General features: G+C 44.8%; 2 protein-coding genes and 1 long non-coding RNA gene across 7 annotated transcripts; 1 reads left to right on the top strand and 2 right to left on the bottom strand.

The window, feature by feature from the left end:
* Positions 1 to 1852: 1852 nt before the first annotated feature.
* On the bottom strand, positions 1853 to 2961 carry LOC118879737 (uncharacterized). The gene is made up of 2 exons (XM_036822634.3): positions 2763 to 2961; positions 1853 to 2679 (listed from the first exon to the last, which is right to left on the bottom strand). The coding sequence occupies exons 1-2, from the start codon at positions 2791 to 2793 to the stop codon at positions 2336 to 2338; spliced, it is 375 nt and encodes a 124-aa protein (XP_036678529.1). The 5' UTR covers positions 2794 to 2961; the 3' UTR covers positions 1853 to 2335.
* Positions 2962 to 8320: 5359 nt separating this feature from the next.
* Positions 8321 to 14178, top strand: LOC136117636 (uncharacterized). The gene is made up of 2 exons (XR_010655215.2): positions 8321 to 12467; positions 13660 to 14178. It is a non-coding gene; the product is annotated as an uncharacterized lncRNA (long non-coding RNA).
* On the bottom strand, positions 13097 to 22969 carry LOC118879736 (uncharacterized). 5 transcript variants are annotated; one of them, XR_011605604.1, is made up of 7 exons: positions 16748 to 17163; positions 15386 to 16690; positions 15144 to 15331; positions 15025 to 15082; positions 14631 to 14962; positions 13301 to 13399; positions 13097 to 13233 (listed from the first exon to the last, which is right to left on the bottom strand). XR_011605604.1 is itself a non-coding variant. In XM_065868614.2 (5 exons), exons 4-5 carry the CDS (start codon positions 14813 to 14815, stop codon positions 14458 to 14460), a joined length of 207 nt encoding a protein of 68 aa, XP_065724686.1. In that variant the 5' UTR covers positions 14816 to 14962; positions 15025 to 15082; positions 15144 to 15331; positions 15386 to 15754; the 3' UTR covers positions 14018 to 14457. The 5 variants fall into 5 exon arrangements, 3 of the variants coding, with proteins under 3 accessions (XP_065724686.1, XP_070855096.1, XP_036678527.1); XR_010655213.2 differs by lacking the exons at positions 13097 to 13233; positions 13301 to 13399 and adding exons at positions 22740 to 22803; positions 22866 to 22969 and having other exon boundaries at positions 14018 to 14962; positions 16748 to 17058; XM_065868614.2 differs by lacking the exons at positions 13097 to 13233; positions 13301 to 13399; positions 16748 to 17163 and adding an exon at positions 14018 to 14479 and having other exon boundaries at positions 15386 to 15754.
* Positions 22970 to 24050: the final 1081 nt, after the last annotated feature.

The following is a 24050-nucleotide window of genomic DNA, read 5'->3' as shown; positions in this document are numbered from 1 at the left end:
TACCAGGCGCTCAGTAGCACCCACTGCATATGAGAATGGCTGATCAGCATATTATATGTCTCACTAACTCACCGTCTCACCGACTCAACGGCACACTGACCGGCCAATGCAGTCAGCACATTTTGCAGTGTCTGCCGAGCCAACAACACAAACTGCTACCATAATCAAAACTCCCTGACCTACCTACCTACTTTAGAATATAGCGCACTTCACTAATCATTACACTAAACTTTCGTCTTCCAAGTAGTATATAAACATGTGCCAAATGAAGAATAAATCAGTTATCAACGCATCTCATAACTCCGCGGTTCTACTTCCTACCTCTGGGAATAGGGCTCGTAATACACTATCTCCACTAGCAGCTGACCCACGTTAGCTCACCCTCAGCGCAGTTCAGCATCGCCTGTGGTCCGGCATCGCAGTAACCATCGTTACCATTGCCGCGACGCGATCGTCCTGCCATCAAAGCGTCCCCGTGCCAGCGACAAGTGCTCATTACCCCCTTGTCCCGCGGTGTGTACTTTGGTTAGGCACAAACACCAATAGTTTGTTTTCCATTAGGATAAACAGATATAATTACTAGGTACGCATAGTATGAGGTAATCTTAAATTTTAATAAAGGGTCTTAATATATTTAAAATAAATAGAAATTTCATTGTTGGATTCATAGATAAGTTTTACTTAAAGCTTTAAAGGGCTCTTATTCTTCAAAAGAAATATTTTCCATTATTTGGTTCTAAATGTTGTTCTTATTTTTTCTCGGTGTATTAACGGCTTAATTTTATTTCATTACTAGTGTGGTTTTTTTTTTTTAACCGTTCTACTAATGAACCAAGTTCGGCTTTGGGACAACAAATGTTTTACTAATGGTCATATAAATCTTCCATTCAATTTGCTATTAGCTGCATGTTCTCTTTGACTTTTGTTTGACCATTTTATTAATCATTAAATTCAAATGCCGAGTATAAATTAACCAAAGAATAAAAATTTTTGTAGTAACTCACTTTGTATACTCTCCACGACGAAAGATCGATCTCCCGAGCGGTGGCTGTAAAAGAATAGCGACTCTGGTTCGCAAAGGGATAAATAAATACAGAGTATTCATATGTTTTAGTCAACGAACCAGTTTCTTAATTAATAATTCATAAAACCGAACCCTTTACATGATTGTATTTATACTAGATTCGTCGGAAAGTATGTAACAGGCAGAAGGAAGCGTTTCCGACCCCACAAAGTATATATATTCTTGATCAGGATCACTAGCCGAGTCGATCTAGCCATGTCCGTCTGTCCTTCTCTCTGTCCGTCCGGATGAACGCTGAGATCTCGGAAACTTTGAGAGCTAGGCTATTGAGATTTGGCGTGCAGATTCCTGAGCTTCTTACGCAGCGCAAGTTTGTTTCAGCAGAGTGCCACGCCCACTCTAAAGCCCACAAACCGCCCAAAACTGTGGCTCCTACAGATTTGATGCTAGAATAAAAATTTTAACTGAAATGTATTGTTCTCATCAATACCTATCGATTGACCCAAAAAAAAGTTTGCCACGCCCACTTTAGCGCCCACAAACCGCGAAAACCTGTGACGCCCACAATTTTCATGCTAGGTAAAAAATTTCAACTGAAATGTATTGGTCTCGTCAATACCTATTGATTGGTCCAAAAAAATTTGCCACGCCCACTCTAACGCCCATAACGCTTAAATCTGTATACCGCCGGTAGGTGGCGCATTTTAATCTCGCTTTGCTACTTGCATATCTCTATTTAGCTGAGTAACGGGTATCTGATAGTCGAGGTACTCGACTATAGCGTTCTTCCTTGTTTTATTCTTACATTCGGTTCTACTTAAGCATATATTTTCTGTTCCTAAATAAATTTTATTTTATTTAATATTTAATTTCACGTCATTTCAAAACTTTTCCTTCAATGTGTCATTCTGTGCATATTTAGTGACTCTGGCCGATCTAGCAATCATCCGGGTGGGTTAAATGTTAAAGAAATATTAACATTGTGCGAATTAATCGTTGTAGCACGGCTGTTCACTATTTACTAATGTTCCGGCAATAGGCGAGCCTGAGCTGCGGATTCTTTTTCTGGCTCTCCCTAACACCTTTGGATAATTTTCCATGCGCACGAGATCGAGCCCTGTAGTCGCGTTTTTGGTCAATTTAAACACTGGCCGACTGAACTGGAATCCTGGGGGACTACATATTCACTCTGTACAAACTATCGAGCTACTGCTGCTCTTGTTTGTTGCCTATTTAATTGCTGCTGCTCAGTTAACTACAGAGGGTGATCCGCTGATGCGGTTAGAAAATGCGATTTTCTGTCCGTTAAGATTAGATAAACGCTGTGAGAACACTAGGCCTTCGCGGTGGGAAACTTCTGGTGCTTGGTTGACTACAGAAGGTGCTCCTGTGGACGCGGTGGTCGACCGCGTGACTACAAGCTCGGCTGCCGGAGGGTGCTCCTGTGACGCAGTGGGCGACCGCGTGACTCCAAACACGGCTGCCAGGCGGTGCTCCTGTGGACGCGGTGGGCGACCGCGTGACTCCAAGCACGGCTGCCAAGAGGTGCTCCAGTGGACACTGTGGGGATCCGTCGATCTTCCAGCGTTTGTTGGGCGCGTCGATGCCCATGCTAACCAGCACTTGCTGCAGCTGCGGGTGGCCAATGCGGCTCGCTATTCCAATAGGATTAAAGAAAATCGGTAAAACGAACGTCGTCAGAAACCCGCTTAAGCCCGGTTATCATTTTTCAGCTTACCTAGGCAACTGCCAATATAAATAAATTTCATACTCGGTTTTCAGAACACTAGTTCGTATATTTCTTTCGGACTTAGCTTGCCGCACTCTAATTAAACGCATGCGATCGCTTTGGAAACTTTGAAAGAAAAAAACGTGTCCGGAATTCGGATGCGGATCTGTGAAGTTGGCCGCGGTGCGGAAGCCGAGCTTAGGATTGCGGCTCTGTTGCAGCTGATTTATTCCAGCTGATCTAAAGCAGCTGCAGCTGAGGTCCACTAATTTGGCAACGCAAAGCTAAGTGCATATGTACCTATGTACTTATAGAGCCTACTTTCAGGCTAACTATATATATACGTGCTCGCAAAAACACTTCAGGCGCTGTTACAAAGTAAATCGTCCAAATAAACAAAAACTTCGTTTCGCAGCTGTGGTGGAATTACCCTGTCCATTAATTTGGACATGGTTTGTCTCGCATGGCAAAGTCCAAACGGCATCGCTTTAAATTGGTACAGGGGTCTTCCGGAAACAGTGTATGCCGTTTTGTCCATTAAGGCCTCTTCTAAGGGGTCATGACAGTAGGCAGTCCTTTAAGTCAAGACTTGTAATAAATTCAGCCTTGGGTAACCTGCTTAGAATTCCACTAATCTGGGGTAGCGGATACGCATCCTTTTCGGTCAACGCATTTATTTTCCTACTGTCCAGGCACAACCGAAATTTTCCTGGTTTTTGTACAAGGTGATGACCAGGCACTCTCTGATTCCTCGATGACTCCTAAGTTCAACATTCGAACTACCACAGCATACATTAATTTATCCATTGCTTGCGAAACCGGAGTGATCAAAGTGGTTTTTCCCAATCCTTTTTGAGTAAGTGAAGGAAACAAGTTCACCACCTTTGCCAGCTTCGTCCTCTGATCATGCTCTACAGACTTTAGGTCCAGTTCGCATATGCTAGCCAATATTGGAAGAAGATTAAACTTGCGCCAAAAATCAATACCCAAATAAAGGTTTTGTTTCAGTGTTGGCACTTTGTAAATGTCTAATTCTTCTGTTCTTTTGTCATAGCATACCGGAAGCCTCACTTTGCCAACTATTTCTTATTTGTTTCCATCTGCCGTGCTAACACTTGGAGCTATTTCCTTAAAGTTTATGCTACTGTGAGGATGCGTGAAACACACCCTCCACATTTCGCCACCTTTATTCTTTCCGCCACGAAGGCATACAATTTGATATTACGGCACGACTGCCATTTATTTATAAGTTATAAGCATAAGTTAGCCATAAGTCGTTACGCCACGAAGGCAATTTATTTAAGTTCAAACTAGAAAGTAAGCTTATCAGATTTAAATATCGCGCGCACCAGGGCTGGAAAACCACCCAGTGTTGGTCAACCGAGGGCCAACAGCTGATAGTGCCGATAGCGATAGGCGGGGGATCGATAAGAAACTGTGTTGGGAAACGGAAAAACCCGGCAAACCGAGCTTACATGCGGCCGCAAGGGCGGAAGCTCGACCTCATATTCCCGAATTGCAGAAAAGGCGACCAGACCAAGGAGCGGACTTCAACCCGGAGTGGTACAGCGGCACGAGCGTCGGCACGCCGGATCTAAGGAGTAAGTGGGACAGACAATAGAGATCAGACTGAGTGCGAGTAGGGGACCAGGAAAATAACTTGTAAAACTAGCGAGTAATAGAGACAAGAGAGAATGAAGAAGTATGTGTCCGTGTGAATTTGTGCATTTTTCGGGAACCCACGTGCAGTGATTTGAGCCGGTCGGGAATCGTGTTGCGCCAGAGAAGCTTACTCAGTGAAAACGACCACCCGATCGCCCGCAAGGAGCATAGGAAAGGATCGCCTCTGGCCACCCTCTCCTGGGAACCCCGCCCCAAATACGGTTTAGGTAGTCGCGAGCCACGTGCAGTGATTTGTGCCGGTCGGGAATCGTGTTGCGCCAGAGAAGCTTACTCAGTGCAAACGACCACCCGATCGCCCACAAGGAGCATAGGAAAGGATCGCCTCTGGCCACCCTCTCCTGGGAACCCCGCCCCAAATACGGTTTAGGTAGTCGCGAGCCACGTGCAGTGATCTGTGCCGGTCGGGAATCGTGTTGCGCCAGAGAAGCTTACTCAGTGCAAATGACCACTCGATCGACCACAGGGAGCACAGGGAAGGGTCGCCTCCGGCCATCCTCCCCTCGGATCCCTACCCCCTACCCCAGTAGCTTGTGAGTCGCACATCCAGAAGGAACGGCCACGCCGTCCCGTTTTGTTGGTATTTTCTCAGGGATCGGCTACGCCGCTCGTTTCGTTAGTATTTTCGCCGGGAGCAGCCCCGCCCTCCACTATACCTTTCGGATGCCGTGTTGCGCTAGAGCTGCTTACTCGGTGCAACGCGGATACTCTGGCCTCCTTTTCCCACAAATCCACGCGGCAACTCCCCGTCCAGTTTCGTCCCAATACTTTTCTACAAATTTAACTGGAGAGGACCCTGGCCGGACTGAGTTGTATCCCAGCCTATGAAAAAGGTCCTTACACTACTTGGTAGAAATTCTCGAGCTAAATTCCCTCCTAGACAACTCACGGCTGCCCCTGAATCTAACAAACCCTTTACTAGTAGTTCCAACAGCTGCACAGCTACAAACGGACGTTGGTCAGCTTTTGAGTGTTCTAGAGCATTGGTTTCTTTAAGGTGACTCTGCAGCTGCTTCATTTCTGACTAGAATGTTTTCATCCTAGTTATGCTCCGAGAATCCGTCTGGTGATCGTCTGTTTTTGAATTGTCGATCCCTACTTCAATTTCCTGCTCATTTCCTGGTAAGCACATGTGGTCATATGAGCTATTGAGAGATCTTACAGATGCTTCTGTCTCTGACTCGTACGCTTTGAAATCTAAATCTACATCGTTTTCCTCATCGACCTCACTTTGACTTGCTGAATCACATCCTACGAAATCTATAAAGTCTGAGGATCTAACGCCATCATCTAGGCGTGCGCCTCTGGGTGAACAGGGTTCGGGTTGTTTGTGTTGCAGCATCTGCGTGCGGCCGTGGAGGTTTTTTGCCAGACATTTCCTGCAATTCATTTTATACACTTTTTCTAACCCGCATCCATGACAAAACACCCGCCTCGCTTGCTTGCACTGTAGATGTCGGTGACCTTCTTAACGGAAATTCCCACCAAATTCTATCGCACCTACTTCACTCTCAACATCTAATTCACTATCAGGTATCTGACCGCCTTCTACCAGAACCTCCTGTATTTCCGCTATGTCTCTTTTAAAGGTCATTCTTTTTGCGTACCCATGGGTGCGCTTAACATCCTCCAAAAAGGACTCCCTACGTCGACAGACTTCGCGAAAATGTGACACACAGGTGATGTCTACGTTAAGAATCTCGTGACGAATTTCAGGCCGCAAGTTTTTCTTAAGAATCCTGACAAGTTTGCTGTTTCATTATCCAACAGTGAGCAGAACTAGTCATAGAAGTGGTCAAAGGTTTCTTGCTCTTTTTGTAGTCTCTGCCTTATAAGTTCCTCTATATCCCCATCATCTCTATCATCTCGGAACTGCTGCCTTAGACCCGCACAAAGTCCATTCCGACTTATATTTCTGACAGACTTGTGATGTCTCCAGAAGAATTATTTGGCTTTTCTCTCGAATAAGGAGCTAATATTGCGGCACGTGACCTCAAAGTTTTCCACTAACGTCTGGTTAGTAAGAGCTTCTACCCGATAAATAAAATGATCTATGGATAAACCTGTACCGGAAAAAGTAAGCTTTCAACCATTCTTTATTTGACCCACCTTATCGGGTCTTTGTGATACGAGGGTGGTCCGATAAGTACTTAACCTCCAAAAGAAAAACGAAAATTTTGGAAAAGTGGCGATTTATTTCTCAACTTAATCTCCTTTTAGCTCGATACACTTGACCCATCGATGCTTCAACTTCTTTAGCCCGTCTGAAAAATACGTTTTCTCGAGGTCTGCAAAATAGGCCTCTGTAGCGGCGACGACCTCCTCATTCGACGCCAATTTCTGTCCAGCGAGTGACTTTTTCAAGTTTGGAAATAAAAAGAAGTATCACGGGGCCAAATATGGAGAATATGGTCGATGGGGTAGCAGTTTGTAGCCCAATTCGACCAATTTGGCCTTGGCGAGGCCGGAAGTGTGAGCCGGTGCGTTGTCATGATGGAAGAGCCTTTTTTTCTTCGCCAAATGGGTCCGTTTTTTCTGCAACTCGGCGTCGAATCGGCCCAATAATTCGGCATAGTACAGCACTGTGACCGTTTTGCCCTTCTCCAGGTAGTCGATGTTGATCACACCTTGTGAATCCCAAAAAACGGTGGCCATCATCTTTCCGGCCGATGGGGCAGTCTTCGCCTTCTTCGGAGCAGGTTCGCCGGGTGAAGTCCTCTGTTTCGACTGTTCCTTGGTCTCTGGTGTGTACCAGTGGATCCATGTTTCGTCGACGGTCACGAAACGACGCAGAAACTCCTTCGGATTGCGCTTAAACAGCGTCCGATTCGGATGAAATTTCGACAGTAGCCGTCTACGAGAATGTACTAAATAAATTTCTCTTGCGATAGTGACGCCATCGGACGGTGAGGCTAAGTACTTATCGGACTGCCCTCGTAAGTCTGAACCTGTACCAACGCTTCTGCCCATCGAATGCTCTCTACCTCTTTGCGAATTATCACCGCGCCAAGTATGTACTTGCCTATCCTAATTCTGATTCGGTTATTGTACGTCGAAGGCGATAGGCGTTGAAAGCAGTTCTGGACATTTTTCTCTATCAATTGGGCCAATTTATCCATCAAGGTGGTTAAGATTCTGTTTTCCATACTGTTGAGTTGATCTAGACCAATAAAACTAGCCGTATTATTGGGAGTGGATGAACCCGAAAAAATAAATAAAAACGTTTTATATAAATAATATTAAAAATTCCAAAAATAAATAAGTCAAATTAAAAACCGTTAAACGTAATGCATGGACAAAGCCCTAAAACATTTGCAGTTCTGAAAAAACGTGTCTTTACAATTTTAGAAAAAACAAGGAAGAACGCTATAGTCGAGTACCTCGACTATCAGATACCCGTTACTCAGCTAAATGGAGATATGCAAGCAGCAAAGCGAGATTAAAATGCGCCACCTACCGGCGGTAGACAGATTTAAGCGTTATGGGCGTTAGAGTGGGCGAGGCAAATTTATTTTTGGATAAATCGATAGGTATTGACGACACCAATACATTTCAGTTAAAATTTTTTATGTAGCATGCAAATTGTGGGCGTCACAGGTTTTCGCGGTTTGTGGGCGTTTAAGTGGGCGTGGCAAACTTTTTTTTAGGTCAATCGATAGGTATTGATGAGAACAATACATTTCAGTTAAAATTTTTTATCTAGCATCAAAACTGTTGGAGTTACAGTTTTGGGCGGTTTGTGGGCGTTAGAGTGGGCGTGGCAGTCTACTGAAACAAACTTGCGCTGCGTAGGAAGCTCAGGAATCTGTACTCCAAATCTCAATAGCCTAGCTCTCATAGTTTCCGAGATCTCAGCGTTCATCCGGACAGACAGACGGACAGACGGACAGACGGACAGACGGACAGACGGACATGGCTAGATCGACTCGGCTAGTGATCCTGATCAAGAATATATATACTTTATGGGGTCGGAAACGCTTCCTTCTGCCTGTTACATACTTTCCGACGAATCTAGTATACCCTTTTACTCTACGAGTAACGGGTATAACTAGGAAGAACGCTATAGTCGAGTACCTCGACTATCATATACCCGTTACTCAGCTAAAGGGAAATGGAGACGTGCAAGCAGCAAGCGAAATTAAAATGCGCCACCTACCCGTGATCTCAATATATGGTTATGTGGGCGGTAGAGAGATTTAAGCGTTATGGGCGTTAGAGTGGGCGTGGCAAACCTTTTTTGGACCAATCGATAGGTATTGACGAGACCAATGCAATTCAGTTAAAATATTTTATCTAGCATGAATATTGTGGGCGCCACAGGTTTGGTCGGTTTGTGGGCGTTAGAGTGGGCGTGGCAATCTTTTTTTTTTGGATGAATCGATAGGTACTGACGAGACTAATACACTTCAGTTAAAATTTTGTATCTAGCATGAAAATTGTGGGCGCCACGGGCTCGGGCGGCTTGTGGGCGTTAGAGTGGGTAACAAACTTGCGCTGCGTACAAGGCTACGGAATCTAAATCTGAGATCGAAATTCTCTACCTTTTATAGTTTCCGAGATATCTGCGTGCATACTTATGATTTTCTGAAGTTTGTGGACGGTTTGTGGACGTTAAAGTGGGCGTGGCAATCGATAGGTATTGATTGGAACAATACATTTCAGTTAAAATTTTTTTTCTAGCATCAAAACTGTAGGAGCCACAGTTTTGGACGGTTTGTGGGCGTTAGAGTGGGCGTGGCACCCTGCTGAAACAACCTTGCGCTGCGCAGGAATCTCAGGAATCTGGATACCTAATCCCAGTATAGAGCTCTTATAGTTTCCGCGATCTAAGCGTTCATACGGACAGACGGACATGGCTAGATCGACTCGGCTATTAATCCTGATCAAGAATTTATATACTTTATGGGGTTCTGCCTGTTATATACTTTCCGAGGAATTTAGTATACCCTTTTACTCTACGATAAACGGGTATAAATATGCTATTGTATAGTGTAGTTGTTAAGGATCGCAATCCTATGCACAAACACCGCCATTCTACAAAAGCATTTTACGATGAACTCTTCGTTTTCTATCAGAATGCTGGTATGGTAAAATTCTGAAATGATTGCCAAAATTCCATGATATCTGAAAACATGAAGTGGCCATCGATCGTGCACCAGACAACTAATATGAGCTGGTTCAAACCTGGGCTCTGGGGCGTTATGTTAGAAATTCCGAAAGTCAATATAAATTTGTCTGAATACACGCTTAGGCACCACATGAACTGACTACGATTTCAATCGAAATTTTCTGTAATCTGTATTCCAAAACGATCATATTCAATTCTAGGTTTGAGAAAAATGAAAATGAAATAAAGAAATTGTTTGACTATCGTTTGGTGAGTCTCATAGTTTAATGAAAAATACATTTTTCCACCATTGAGCTAACACGTAGGGGCGATGATGCTAAGGACTTTTGGTTATGCCAAGAAATAACCCTTGGGCTGATGTTATCTAGGACTAGCAGCAGCGCACGCTATATGTGGCCGGCTAGTACTCGTCGTTTGGGTGTAAAGGTCTTGTCACTGCTATCCCGCCCTCTCATATGCATCACCTCTCTTATAAATTGAGCGTGCTTGCGACAAACAAAGGTACGATCAAGGCACGACGAACACCTAGACACGCACATAACAACCGGACGGAGAAACGACAGTCAAACAAAAGTATTGCACATTCCATCAGATATATGTTGCAGCCACTGTTGTTATTCTGGCTGCATAGCCCACCCTGCCTGCGATCATCTTTTCCAAAAAAATTATTATTTTTGATGACCCCATTCGCTAATGTCTTAAACACCTAGGACAGCATTGAGGTAATAATAATATAATATATAATAATATTTATTACTTAAAATCTACAAGATACACGAAACGTAAAAAGACGATAATTAAAAGGGACACTAAATTTATGACTAAACTCGGAACATCGAACGCAAACCTAAATCGAATTTACATTTAACAAATGGACTAAACGAAAAGCTTTTAAACGCGCAGCTGCACTTCAGAAAAGGTAAACAAACCGAACTATTGGGGCGCTTGAAAGTGCATCTCTTAAATTGTTGTTGCTAAGCTTTGCCTAAGCATTAGATGCGCTAACAGGCGCGCATGCGCCGAAGCAACCTCGCTTGGACGAAGCTAAACTAAAACAAGGAAGAACGCTATAGTCGAGTACCTCGACTATCAGATACCCGTTACTCAGCTAAAGGGACCAAAGGGAAATGGAGATATGCAAGCAGCAAAGCGAGATTAAAATACGCCACCTACCGGCGGTAGACAGATTTAAGCGTTATGGGCGTTAGAGTGGGCGTGGAAATTTTTTTTGGATCAATCTATAGGTATTGACGAGACCAACACATTTCAGTTAAAATTTTTTATCTAGCACGAAAACTGTGTGCGTCACAGGTTTGTGCGGTTTGTGGGCGTGGCACATTGCTGAAACAAACTTACGCTGCGTAAGAAGCTCAGGAATCTGCACGCCAAATATATAGCTTCCGAAATCTCAGCGTTCATCCGGACAGACGGACATGGCTAGATCGACTCGGCTAGTGATCCTGATCAAGAATATATATACTTTATGGGGTCGGAAACGCTTCCTTCTGCCTGTTACATACTTTCCGACGAATCTAGTATACCCTTTTACTCTACGAGTAACGGGTATAGAAAAAACGCGTATAGGAGCGGGGTGAGGGGCATGCAGATAGGCAGATATTCAGACAAAAGCAAATATAAGGCCCTAATAAGATATTCAGACAAAAGCAAATATAAGGCCCTAATATTTGCTTTTGTCTGAATATCTTATGCATGGTTACAAAGGGACTTACATGCTTTGTTGCGATCCCCGATGAAAGCGCTTCCAGTCGATTTCCGCTGTAAATTTCTTTGGGAGAGAAAAATTAAAGGTCTAAGGCCCTTATTTGCCATGCCTCACAAAACTACAACCTTGACACAAAAAAGGAAGTTGAGAGCTTATTATTCTCTGTGCATTTGCATTTTCGCCTAAGCGCCGTTAGCTGGACTGACGATTTGTGGGGGTCTGTTACAAACTGTGGCAATTTGAGCCAACCCCTTGGTGGGGAAAAGCGACTCGGTGCTCCCAATATTCTTTGCGCTGCCAGATAAAGTCGTTGTTTGTTGTAGGTGTTTGAATTGAACATTTTCATTCCCTGGACGAGATGTTCTAAGAACTGCAAATTGATTTGTTTTTTTTTCTAATTTGCTGTCCTACCAGCTTTTTTGACTATCTCACCCGAAGGCTTTGCCCTACCAGCGGACTGGTTGCTATTGAGCTCAAGATCCGTTGGTTTTATTGAAAAAGATCAATACAAAACAAAGAACTATAACTTGGACTGACTTTAAGTGGGCGAACAATTTTCTTATTACCGCACTTTGCACTGCCACTATGAAATCACTTTTCCGGGGCTTGTGCCCGCGGTGCGCAGCTTTTATAGGGACGCCGCTTGACCCATTTCCCCACAATAGAAGGAGAAAGCCTATCATCACTTTCAATCTTTTTAGACCATGTGGTGTTTGCCCACTCAGGCTTTGACCCTTAAATCTCCCGATCTCCACAAGAGAGGGGATAGGCGCTCATCGAATTCCCTCGCTTAAAGGTTGAGTTGCTAAGCGTCAACAATATGTTGCGATGCTTAGGCACATGCTTCGGGAACATTTTCACCGCAGCATTTGCATTTGTATCTATACAATAGCTACAAGCTCCCAACACAGTTTGCTAAATTCTAAACGATTTCTGTATCGAAGTCATATCTGTTATCGCTACCGAGATCTTGTCACCGAACTTTGTACCGAAAAGAAAATTCTAGAGTGTGTGAAAGGATTTGAGAAATTAGGATTCCTGCCAAGTTTTGGAGCAATGAGTAATGTGTAAATATAATTTTCATGCAATAATAATAATTATTCATTTCAGATGATTGTCCAACCAATTACTACAATTACATAGGATGGCATTCCCATACCTTGTTTGCTTTAGTTGATAATAGGTATGTCATTACAGGTACCGAATTCTTTACGTTAATGTTGGACGCCCAGGGTGATGTGACGACTCACAAATTTACCTGCAGAGTAAGCTGAAAACAATGTTGGAGCAGCCAGCATGCCAAAACGATACGTGGAACTCCGATCCCAGTTGTTGTCCTTGTCAGCTCGGCATTTAGGTTTCCTAAGACGGTTATGAAGCCATATCCCTATTCACTAGATCCCTGCAAGCATTTTCTATCGCGGAAGGCACTATTAAGTGACTACGGCGACAATTTTAGAAGTTACTTCGGCGATTTCGCATTCGGATCGCCGAAGCGACTCCCATCGGGAAGAAATGTGCCACTTCGGCGACACTTCCCGAAGTTACTTCTGCGTTACTTCTGGAAGTGTCGCCGAAGTCACTTTTGGAAGTGTCGCCGAAGTCACTCATAGAAGTGGCGCCGAAGTGGCACATTTCTTCCCGACGGGAGTCGCTTCCGCGATCCGAATGCGAAATCGCCGAAGTAACTTCTAAAAGTGTCGCCGTAGTCACTTCTGGAAGTCACTCAGAAATGACTTTTCATTTGCTTGTAGAAGATACCTAGAAGAGTCTTTCCCAATTGGAAAAACTTAAAAAAAACATATTTTTGTATACTTTCAATGTTTTGCATTTATTTTGTGTATAAGGGCTTTGTCCGCTTGTATACACGGTCCCTGGCATGTAGGAAATTTTTGCTGAACAATTTAAGTCCAGTTCCGTCGACATAAGAAAATTATTAATAACCATTTCTAAAAGAAACAGAAAAAAAAATTGTTTTTTGTTCAGTTAAAGTAAAAATAAACTAGAAGCCATTACCTTTTACAATGAAATATGTTGAGAATCGTTGGATGCTGGGTTTCTCCGCAGTTACACGCCAAGTAATGTCCACAGCTTGCTTGTCCGTAAATATTAAATCTGTTAAGCAATTAAACTCATTTAGAAAAAAAACAAAGCTATATATTTAAAACGCACAAATTTGATACAAAACCGAACTGTCCAAAGGCAAATCGCGCAATGAAATGACGCTCGGGCGAAAATTGGGTCAAAAGGAAGACCCAAAAAATTTTCCGAAAAAAAGGAGTAACGGAAAATTACCGCGACCTCTTTTTATCGGGTGTCTTTTCCCACTAATTTAGTTTTTGTAAAATGTGTACTATCGTCTTTCTATCGCGCAGAAGTGTCTCAGAAGTTACTTCTTCGCAATCCCGACCCTTTGTCGTGACCTGCTTTTTACGCAGTGTAGGTGCCGGCTAGTCATCGACCGTCCCAGGGAGGGGAACAACCAACAACAACTACGCAGCAGACAAAACAAAAACAAAACGGAAATTCACACTCGGACAACGGCAATCTTCACGACGGATTTTTCTTGAACATCTGGACTGGACAACACAGCTCTTATCGTGGTCCTGGAGTCCCTCCCAACCATGAGTGTATCCTTCAACATTTTGGACACATCTCCCAATTCTGTTTTGTGGGTCTTGCTACCTCGCCTAACTCATCTCACCCCCAACACGAATTTCTATTCACACTTCATTTCGTTTTCACATTATAACATTTAACATTTAATAATCCTACCTACGGTACCGAACTTTTACAGGGAATACATATATATATGAATCAATAAATAAATAGCAATAAACAATGTTCCAATAGTTTTGGGTTTGAGTAAATAAATAGGTTAAACAAATAAATAATTTAAATAGATATTGTTGCAATTGGAGTCGAGTGGGAGCGACGTTATCGATAGTTTAGGTCGATAGGGCGATAGCTGCAGCAGCGGGATGAGTCTGGCGGGCGATCTGGCCATTTGAAGATTAATCCCGGTTCGCTCTGGGATTACTTCAAATGGCCCATGTATCCAATGACCCAATGTCGAGAGAGGCCATGTAATATGGCGGGGGGCGATGATCAGCAGATATCGTGATAGTCGCGGCCATACTGTCCAGCAATCAAGGCAGATGCAGCTAGGAGTGCTAGTACAAATTTTCTTTGTGCCTTAAATTAAATAGTGAGTTATGTGAAAGTTCTATAGTAGTTCGGTATTTAATATTTATCATTTATAAAGGCAGCCGGGGTCCCAATACAAAGGGCCCCGGAAGAATTTATTTGGAGTTTTACCGACATCGCCATACTTCGCCATACCTACCAGCCCGACTTGGCTGCCCAGCAACCGGTGTCCGTTCGACCCGTGCCAGCGACCAGCCAGGAAAGCCTTCCACGATCGACGCCGACGACGTCAACATTTCCCGGTGAGTCCGTTCCGGCGTACCGCGTCCTCATCCTCTCGCGAACTTCCAGCGGTCGCATTGCGGCGCTGAGAAGTATCGCCATTTTGTCTGGCAGCCGAATCTCGGACTGCCCGTGCACCACTCACCGGAGAGCGCCGTTTTCCCGTGTGGAGATCCGTATCGCTGCTGGCCGCCGGCAGAAAGTCATCCGCCCGGGCTATCATCGCCTCCAGGCCCGGCCCAACAGTGGCTGAAAATTAGCAGAAATTAAATACACGTGTACATCGATTATATATATTGATATCTACTTACCTGTTTGTGAGTTTATCCGGAGTTAGACCCGAGAGCCTTATTTGTCCTCGTTGTTTGCCTAAAATTTAAAAGGTCGCGAGCATTAGTTAAATGGTATAGCTTACAGTGCATTTACGTACCTTTTTGGCCTGTCCCTTCTTTTCCCTTGGAGCTCCTCAGGATTAGGTGACCATACACACGCGCATCGCGCAATACATGGCTGGTAGAGCATAATTTCCGCGGCGCCTGTACCCTTTCCCAGCAAAACAAATCCTCTGCTTTGACCGCGTAAATATCCGAGACGGCGGACAGGTTTCGGTCTTAGAGGCTGAGGAAGGATAAATCTGTCAAGAGAAGCATGTGTATAAATGATTGTACTTACCATATTTATTAAACCTTTGTAATACCCACTATGTGTGAATAAGCTTACCCAGTGGGGGAGATGGAACCGTAGCCGTAGTCGCGAGGAGGGGGCTCCTGCCGACTGCGAATGGGTGGTGCCCTGCAGCATCTTGAGGGCATCCATGGTTGGGTGGGAGCGCTTGGCTAGGTCACCGATAGCCACCAAATGTAATCCATTTTCCCCGTCCATATTTGTAGATTTTTGCTTTGTTTACGTTTTGTCCTTAGTGATGACCGATAGATTAGTAAAGTGAGACCGCGAAGTTATCGATACTTATGTTGCGAGCTGTGGCATTAGGGGTACTCTGCCCTGAAGACGACTGAGCTAGCGGCACTGCCACCGAAAAAAGCAGTTCGTAACAATATAAGTATGAATAAACTAGTTTGGGCGGGTTATATAATCATACATCATAGTCTCATACATAATTAGTCTCAATTTTTTTATTTTTGCTCACTGGGTTTGCGGCTTGCAGTTCCGGGAACAACTATTTTTCTTGGTGGCAAATATAATTTTAAGGGGCGAATAAAAACATGTGGCCACCCGGGGATGAGTGACCAATTTTCTTGTCGAAAATTTAGATATCCTGGTGGCTGGTCTTCGTCTTTCCTTACGTAAGTCTGTTTTCCTGATCCAGGCTTATCCCTCACAGAATGTACTACAAATATTTATCTGTTAACTCCACTCACATCAACAAGTATTTTTTTATCACTCACTGGGTAGGAACTTGACTTCTGCTAATGTTATATTTTTTCCAACAGAACCGTCTGCGACCAATTACTTTTGCCCTTTAATCACCCTTGCTTGTTTCACTTTTCCAAACCTCTATCCGCCAAAAAAATCACTCAAACTTTTCGAATTTAAACCTTGGTTCATTTGGAAGTTATCCGGTTTAATGAACCAGTTCCATAACTCGCCTAAGCTGCACGACTCCCTGAGCTCACGAGTCGTCAATAGTCGTGTATCGACATTTCGCCTATCGTTATCAGTCTTAATTAGAGCTGGAGAACAATCGATGGTGGGACTATCGATGGTTTAAAAAAAATTAAAATAAATAAATAAATAAAAACGCCAAAAATTCATATTTTGAGATCAAATTCTTTATAAGTCAAAATTCTTATTAATAAATAACAACTGGTCTACAGTTTTGGACTTCAGCGCGCATCGACGGTCTGAAATGATTTGTCCTGCCTTACTAAAAGTCCTTTCGGAGGCACAGGAGGATGCTGGGACGCACAGATATTTTTTAGCGAGGGCCTTGAAGGCTTGAAAATCATCATTGGTCATCTGAAAAAGACTTTTTTGGTTAATCTGTACAAATAGTTATACATGTCTAATACTAACCTTCCAGTGTAGTAATCATCGTTTTTTTGCTCAAAGTACTGCCGCATTAGTATTATTGAGTCTGCCCTGTTTGATGTAACTTTATTAGACAGTTTACCTTGCAGGTAAGGATAAAAGCTTGCTTGTGGTGGTGCTGGAGCTGTGGAACTAGCATTCGAATTCATAGACAATATTTCGTAGAGCTTCAACTCCAAAGCCTTAGCAGCTTGTTCAGCATTCGATGGTAGAAAAAAGCCTTCGTTTTTGAAGCGTGGATCTAGCAGTGACGCAATTCGTTCTTTGATGCGAATTTTGATCAAGTCATGAGCATCCTGAGCCGCTTTCGAAGAGCACTTTATTAAATTCATTTTTTGATACAACTCGGCAATTATTGGTATAATTAGTGATACAGTGACAGTTTTATCCGCTGGGGCTTGTTTGCTTGCATCATTAAACAGTGACATTATTGCGCACAGTTCTTTTAAAATCTCAACTTCTTCAATTGAAAATGGCTGTGGGGCCTTTGCTGTGTTTACCAAAGCATAGGAAATAGCGTCATGAGTCTTGATGATTCTTTCCATCATAAAAAAAGAGCTGTTCCACCTTGTAGGAACTTACTGTATTAAAGTATGTGGCACACTTACGGCCTGCGCTATCTTAAACTTTTCAGTAGCTATTGAGCTGCTTTTAAAAAAAGTTACGATGCGTTTACACTTGTTCATAATCTCAGAAAAACTTTGCACTTTCAATACCTCCTGGACGAGCAAGTTTAAAGTATGTGCGAGGCACGGCAGATGTTTAATTTTAAGGAGATCGCAAGCTTTTTTCATTGTAGCATCATTGTCCGTCACTATCGTAGTAATCTTGTGCAGCACGGACCATTCTAAAAAAATGTCCTGTAATGTCTCCGCAACATTGGCGGCAGTGTGATTGGTTGGATTTAAAAGCTTTCTGGTGGCAAGGACGGCCGATTTCATTGAAAACGTGGATTTATAAGCATTACACATGCACACATACACATACACACACATGTACAAGAGAGAGAGTTGTGAAAGCAGAGAGTGCGGACGCGTTCTAAAATCGCTCCGTTTATTCCTTGAAGTTTTCAGCTTAAAACCAGAAGCGCAGCCGGCCATCCGGCGTGGAGCACTCGGGACACGCACCTGGACATCAGCTGGTGGACGGGAGGCCGTGGACGACATCCAGGAGCAGCTTGGGAATCTATCCCCAACAGGTTTGGCGGCCAGGCAGGGGCCGGTCGTAGATGAGGGAGGGGAGGCATCTCTGCCTCTTATTACTTTCCACTCGTTGTTTGTTTAGCAGTTGCCAAATTTTTTCACTCGCGCTTTCTATTTTTGCAAACACTGAATCAGTGGTGGAAAGCGCTTGCGCGACCAGCTGATCGTAGTGTGCGGGTAAAAGATCCAAGCTTACTGCAGTACCATCGAACTCCCCAGGCGGGGAAATGGCGGGCAGGGGATCGGGGGCACAACACCCTGGCGCTAGCCTAGGGGTTGGGCCAACCAATAGTGGAGGCACGCCGGCAAACAAAGGCCTGGCGGCGCCGGCTAATGCCGACGGCTTCCACACGCCTTTGTCCAGTCTACCTGACTGGGCCAACACGGGAGCTGACCCTTTTAAAAAAAGCAGTGTAATGGCGAGATCGCCAGAAAAAAGGGTGGAGTGCAGTGGCAGGCAGCCTGGCACCCCCCCAGCAGGAGATAAAAGCAGCCCAAAAGCTGCAGATGAGGAGCAGGGGGATGAGGGATATAGTCGACGAAATCGACTATCTCCAGAGGGAAGTCCTGTCAGCTGTGCAATGCATAGTCGAAGAACAGGAAAAAGCTAAGGAGATAGCAAAAAAAACCTGCGCAGAAGTGCTCGCGAGCGGCACCAGCAAGCGACCCAGGGGTCAAGAAACTGGGATGACGCTAGCGGTACCAGCGAAAAAGGCGATGCATAAGGCACCGGCAAGTGATGCCAGTCAAGGTGTAAAGAAAGGGAAACATGCTGGGACAGTTAGCACCAGCAAGCCCCAAAAACCTGGGAAGAAGCCAGAGGAGTGGACACAGGTGAAGCAGAAGGTCCGGAAGCCCAAGGTGCGACCGCCACGGAACGACGCGATAGTCATCGCAGCCTCTGCTAGAGGGTCCTATGCCGACATCCTTAAAAAGGTTAAGGCTGAACCGCAGCTTAAGGAGCTAGGACAAGCAGTACAGGCCGTTAGGCGAACAGCAAAGGGGGAACTCCTAGTGATTCTAAACAAGGTCTCTGACCCTAAAACCGTAGAGCTTCAGACCACAATGAAGGCTGCCCTGGGCAACAATGTCGACGTCAGAGCGCTGACTGAGACAATGCTGATCGAGGTAAAAGACATCGATGAGACCACCGACAAAGCAGACATCTTATGTGCGGTTCAATCACAATTTGATGTGGAACTGCCAGAGTCCGCGGTGGTAAACCTAAGGGTGGCATACGGAGGCACCCAAACCGCCATACTAAGAGTTATGCCCGACATAGGGAGGCGACTCTTGGAGAAGGGCAAAATAAGGCTGGGATGGACCTGGTGTAGAGTCCGCCCAAAGCAAACACCTAAAAGGTGTTTTAAATGTATGGAGTTTAACCATGTAGCAGGGAATTGCAGGGTCCAGGAGGACTGCTCAAAATGCTGCTACAACTGTGGCGCAAAGGAGCACCAAGCCAGAGGCTGCAAAGCAAAGGCCTGCTGCATGCTATGCAAACGCAAAAAGGAGAAAGATTGCGATCACCCAACAATGAGTGGGAAATGCCCGTACTTCAGGAGGGCTATGCAAGGGCTTAGGGGTAAATGAAGTTCCTTCAGATTAACCTAAACCATTGCGAGGTTGCCCAATCGTTGCTAGAGCAAAATGTCATCGAGAAAAACGTAGACATGGCACTCATAAGCGAGCAATACAGGAATAAAAATTCCGCAGAATGGGTAACAAATAATAGCAAAAAATCGGCAATATGGAGCTGCGGTAATCTAAGGCGACAGATTAGCAAGAAAAAATGCGGAAATTGCTTCGCTAGGGCCCAAGTGAATGGTATAGCTTTCTATAGCTGTTACCTGCCGCCAAGCCTTAGCCTCCCCCAGGCAACATCTGCGCTCGAAGAGATTGCAGAAGACGCCCGGGAAAATCGCCCCGCCGTAATTGCCGGGGACTTTAATGCCTGGGCTACGGAGTGGGGCTCCCCCCGAACCAACGCGAGGGGAAAGGCGCTACTTGAGAGCTTCGCCGCACTTGACCTAGTGCTGCTGAACTCTGGAACAAAACCGACTTTTTCAAGAGCCGGCACCAGTTCTATCATTGACCTCACATTTGTGAACACTGGATTGGCCTCGGGCTCCAGCTGGGAGGTTAGTGACACCTACACGGGTAGTGACCATGCAGCAATAATCTGCACGATAAATTCTAGAAGTGGCCCACCACGAGTCCCTAAGACCGTGCCAGGGTACAAAATAGAAACACTAGACGTGGAGATGGTACAGATGTTGTTCGAGGACCTCTCCACAAGCGGCTCAGCTGAAGAAAGGGCAAACCACATCGCAGAGTACACCAAGGTAGCCTGTGATGCATCTATGCAGAGAAGAGGGAAAAACCCATCAAGAAGAAGACCTGCATACTGGTGGAACCAATCCATTGCGGAAGCCAGGAAAGACTGCCACAGGGCAAGACGCGCATACCAACGCTCAAGAGGAAGGCCCGAATTTGAGGCACTCCAAATATACTTCAGGGAAAAGGGACGAGCCCTGGAAAAAACTTTAAAAGAGAGCAAACGCAGGTGCTTTAACAATATCTGCGAGGAAATAGACTCCAACCCATGGGGCTTCGCATATAAACTCGTCACAAAACGGCTGCGGGTATTTAGTCGGCCATCACCGACATGCCCAGTCAGCCTAAAAAGGATCGTGGAAACACTATTCCCAGAGCAAGAAGGTATGGCGCGGACCTCACTGATCGTGAACAGGGCGAGCATAAAGCTCACAAGTGCCGAAGAAGTCCTCCAGGTATTGAGGACAATACTGGACGACAAGGCACCGGGACCAGATGGAATCCCGAAAAAAGTTCTCAAAATTGCCATAAAAGCAAATACTAAAGAGTACGTTGACATGTATAACGCATGCCTAACGGAAGGTGTGTTCCCTAGCCGCTGGAAAACACAGCGGCTGGTACTCATACCAAAGGGGGAAAAACCCGCGGAGGAGCCTTCTTCGTATAGGCCACTCTGCATGCTGGACACGGTGGGTAAAATTCTCGAAAGAATAATCCTCTCCGGGCTAGAAGGTGCCCTTGCCGAAACCAACGGCCTCTCAGAGATGCAGTATGGTTTTCGGAAGGGGCTATCCACCATCGACGCCGTCGGTAAACTGTGTGAAATCGCAGATAAAGCCATTGAGGGGAAAAGGTGGTTGTACGGCACTAAGCAGTACTGCTTAGCGGCAACGTTGGATGTAAAAAACGCTTTCAACTCCGCCAGCTGGCACCACACACTAAATGCACTGAGCAACTTAAACGTACCAGTGTATATACAGAGATTAATAGCGAGCTACTTTGAAGGCCGCCTGCTCCTGTACGATACTGATTCCGGGCAATCGACCCACAGGGTCACCGGGGGAGTTCCCCAAGGATCAGTCCTAGGCCCTTTGTTATGGAATGTCATGTACGATGGGATACTTAGGATCACGATGCCCGAAGGGGCACGACTCATTGGTTTCGCGGATGACGTGGCCATAGTGGTTACGGCAAAGAAACTCCCAGATGCGGAAGGAATCTGCAATGAAGCGGGGAAACGAGCAAGCGCATGGCTCGACTCCAAGGGACTCGCCTTGGCAGCGCACAAGACTGAAGCAGTCCTGATAAGTAGCAGGCAGAAAGTGGAGGCAGCTACTATCAAAATTGGAGAAGCCACAATTACATCGCGTCCAAGCCTAAAATACTTGGGCGTCATGATCGACCACCGGCTTTCTTTCAAAGAACATCTAGCGTACGCTAGTGGCAAGGCAAGTAGGACCGCGGCCGCGATATCGCGAATTATGGCGAACACTCGGGGACCAAGGCAACCTGGACGTAGATTACTGGTTAGTGCTGTCACATCGACGCTGATGTACGCTGCTCCCATATGGGCTCGAGCCACAAAAAATGGAAGTTATATGCAAGACGGCGACTCCGTGCAGAGATTGTGTGCACTACGGGTATGCTGTCCGTTCCGCACGGTATCCCATGACGCGGCGCTGGTAATATCGGGAGGCATACCGATTGATCTGCTGGCAGTGGAATCGGCTAACATCCGCGCGGGCAGCACAGGGGTCGCAACTGCAGAATCCGTACGGAAAAGGTGCAGAGAACTCACCATTGCTAAGTGGCAAGAGAGGTGGGTAAATAGTAGCAAAGGACGATGGACGTATAAGCTTATCCCAGAACTGCAGAGATGGCTGGGTCGGAAGCATGGACATGTGGACTACTACTTAACGCAACTGTTGACGGGACATGGATGCTTTAAATACTATCTGAATAGGTTTAAGCATGAACGTTATCCGCACTGCCCACTCTGCGAGTCGGATAATGAAGACGCAGAACACGTGTTTTTTGTGTGTCCGAGATTCGAAAATGAACGAAGAGATCTGAGCATAAGGGTTGATAGGACGCCAGCCTCTTGTAACCTGGTGGACATTATGCTTGAATCAGAAGTAAATTGGTCTGCGGTTTGCAACATGGCTACAATAGTACTCAAAAAACTGCGCATCGCAGAAAGACTGCGAAATTCCAATAGGATAGAATCCTAGAGAGCCCTAAGGGCATTCCCCCCCCGGCGAAGTAATACCTAACGGCAGTACCGCCGGGGAAGCGGGGAGGGGGTGGAGTTTTTACTGGGTTAGAGTCCCAGACTTCGGCAAGCTAGTTCAGCTCCGAGTTGGCTTTCGATGATTTAAACCACCACTAACACAAAAAAAAAAAAACACATGTACAAGTGCCAAAGCGCATTTACTTACTTTTGAGAAACTTGTCCATAATCCATTCCAGGCCACTGCCAGCACCAACACCACCACTTTTAAGCTAATAAAACAATATAAAAATATGTTAACTGTGTAATCAATTTTACTTTTTTATGTACTTACATATTAATTAACTTGTTCGCTTGCCAACGTCCGCTAAAAAAGTAATGGGAAAAGCATAAAGTGATGGGCAAAAAAAAAAGGAAAACCATCGATAGTGAGAAAAAACAATCGACTTTCACGAAATTTTGAGACAATAGATACTATCGATGTTTCCATCGATTGTTCTCCAGCTCTAGTCTTAATGTAAACAGCTTTGCTAAATTCCCAATTTGTGCATATTCTTGTCGTTTAGCACATAACACCTTTATGTTTTTGTAAAATGTGTACTACGTCTTTCTATCGTCCGGAAGTGACTTAGAAGATACTTCTACGCGATACATGTATAATTTGTTTTTTGTAAAATGTGTACTATCGTCTTTCTAGAGCGCAGAAGTTACTAAGAAGTGACTTCTGGACGACAGGCGATAGAACTATCGCCTTTTTGCTTGCAGGGATCTTTCTGCGGAAAAATGAGCCTTCAACTACAATTGTTGAAAATGCCTTCGGACAGTTTAAAGAACGTTTTGGGAGAATCGGAAAGGTCTTCAACAATCAAACCACAAGATCAAACAATTTGATATTATGCTGCTGTATACTCCACATTTTCTTAAATGAGAGCAACAGTGATATTCAATCAAGGTGGACAATGGAACTGGGAGAAGTACGCAATCAACCTGAACATGTGGTGTGAATGGGAAATCGCAACAGAGAAGCCGAAGCTGTTCGTCAAGTGCACTTTAATGTCCAGACCCAGACAACTAGATAAGGTACCGTTGTTTGTAATTGTATTTCTAATATAATTCACAGATCTTTTAATCTAATGGCAAGTAAATAGGTTAGGTTAGGTAGGAGTGGTTGGAGATTAGATACTAATCCCCTCACTTAGGCCACAATGGGCCCCTTTTGATACCACATGATCTCTGAACAGATCCGTTTCCCTAACTCATGGGTTATCTGTTTTCGCGAAGTATTCTGTTCTTCTTAAGAAACATAAGAGTTTTTGGATGCTTACATCCTGAATGGCCGAAAGGTTCGGAAGTGTGTAGCTACCTAGGGTTTGAAAGCGCTTTACATGGCAAGTAATTAAAACATATATAGAAAACATATATACCCGTTATTTGTATAAAGGGTATATTAGATTCGTCGGAAAGTATGTAACAGAAGGGAAGCGTTTCCGATCCTTAGCCGAGTCAAACTAGCCATGCC

This window comes from Drosophila suzukii, unplaced genomic scaffold (assembly GCF_043229965.1).
Source record: "Drosophila suzukii unplaced genomic scaffold, CBGP_Dsuzu_IsoJpt1.0 scf_20, whole genome shotgun sequence".
In the NCBI taxonomy this organism is placed as follows: domain Eukaryota; kingdom Metazoa; phylum Arthropoda; class Insecta; order Diptera; family Drosophilidae; genus Drosophila; species Drosophila suzukii.
Note: the sequence above shows the minus strand (reverse complement) of the source record. Positions and strands in the feature narration are given on the sequence as shown.

What these genes read in the sequence shown, in the direction of transcription:
- LOC118879737 (XM_036822634.3), bottom strand. Translation starts at nt 2,793, where the DNA reads ATGAAATTTATTTATATTGGCAGTTGCCTAG. An exon ending in TTATATTGGCAGTTGCCTAG is followed by an intron (nt 2,680 to 2,762) that starts GTAAGCTGAAAA and finishes CTATTGGAATAG; the next exon opens with CGAGCCGCATTGGCCACCCG.
- LOC118879736 (XM_036822632.3), bottom strand. Translation starts at nt 15,595, where the DNA reads ATGGACGGGGAAAATGGATTACATTTGGTGGCTATCGGTGACCTAGCC. An exon ending in ACAAAGGTTTAATAAATATG is followed by an intron (nt 15,332 to 15,385) that starts GTAAGTACAATC and finishes ATCCTTCCTCAG; the next exon opens with CCTCTAAGACCGAAACCTGT. An exon ending in AGAAGGGACAGGCCAAAAAG is followed by an intron (nt 15,083 to 15,143) that starts GTACGTAAATGC and finishes TTTAAATTTTAG; the next exon opens with GCAAACAACGAGGACAAATA.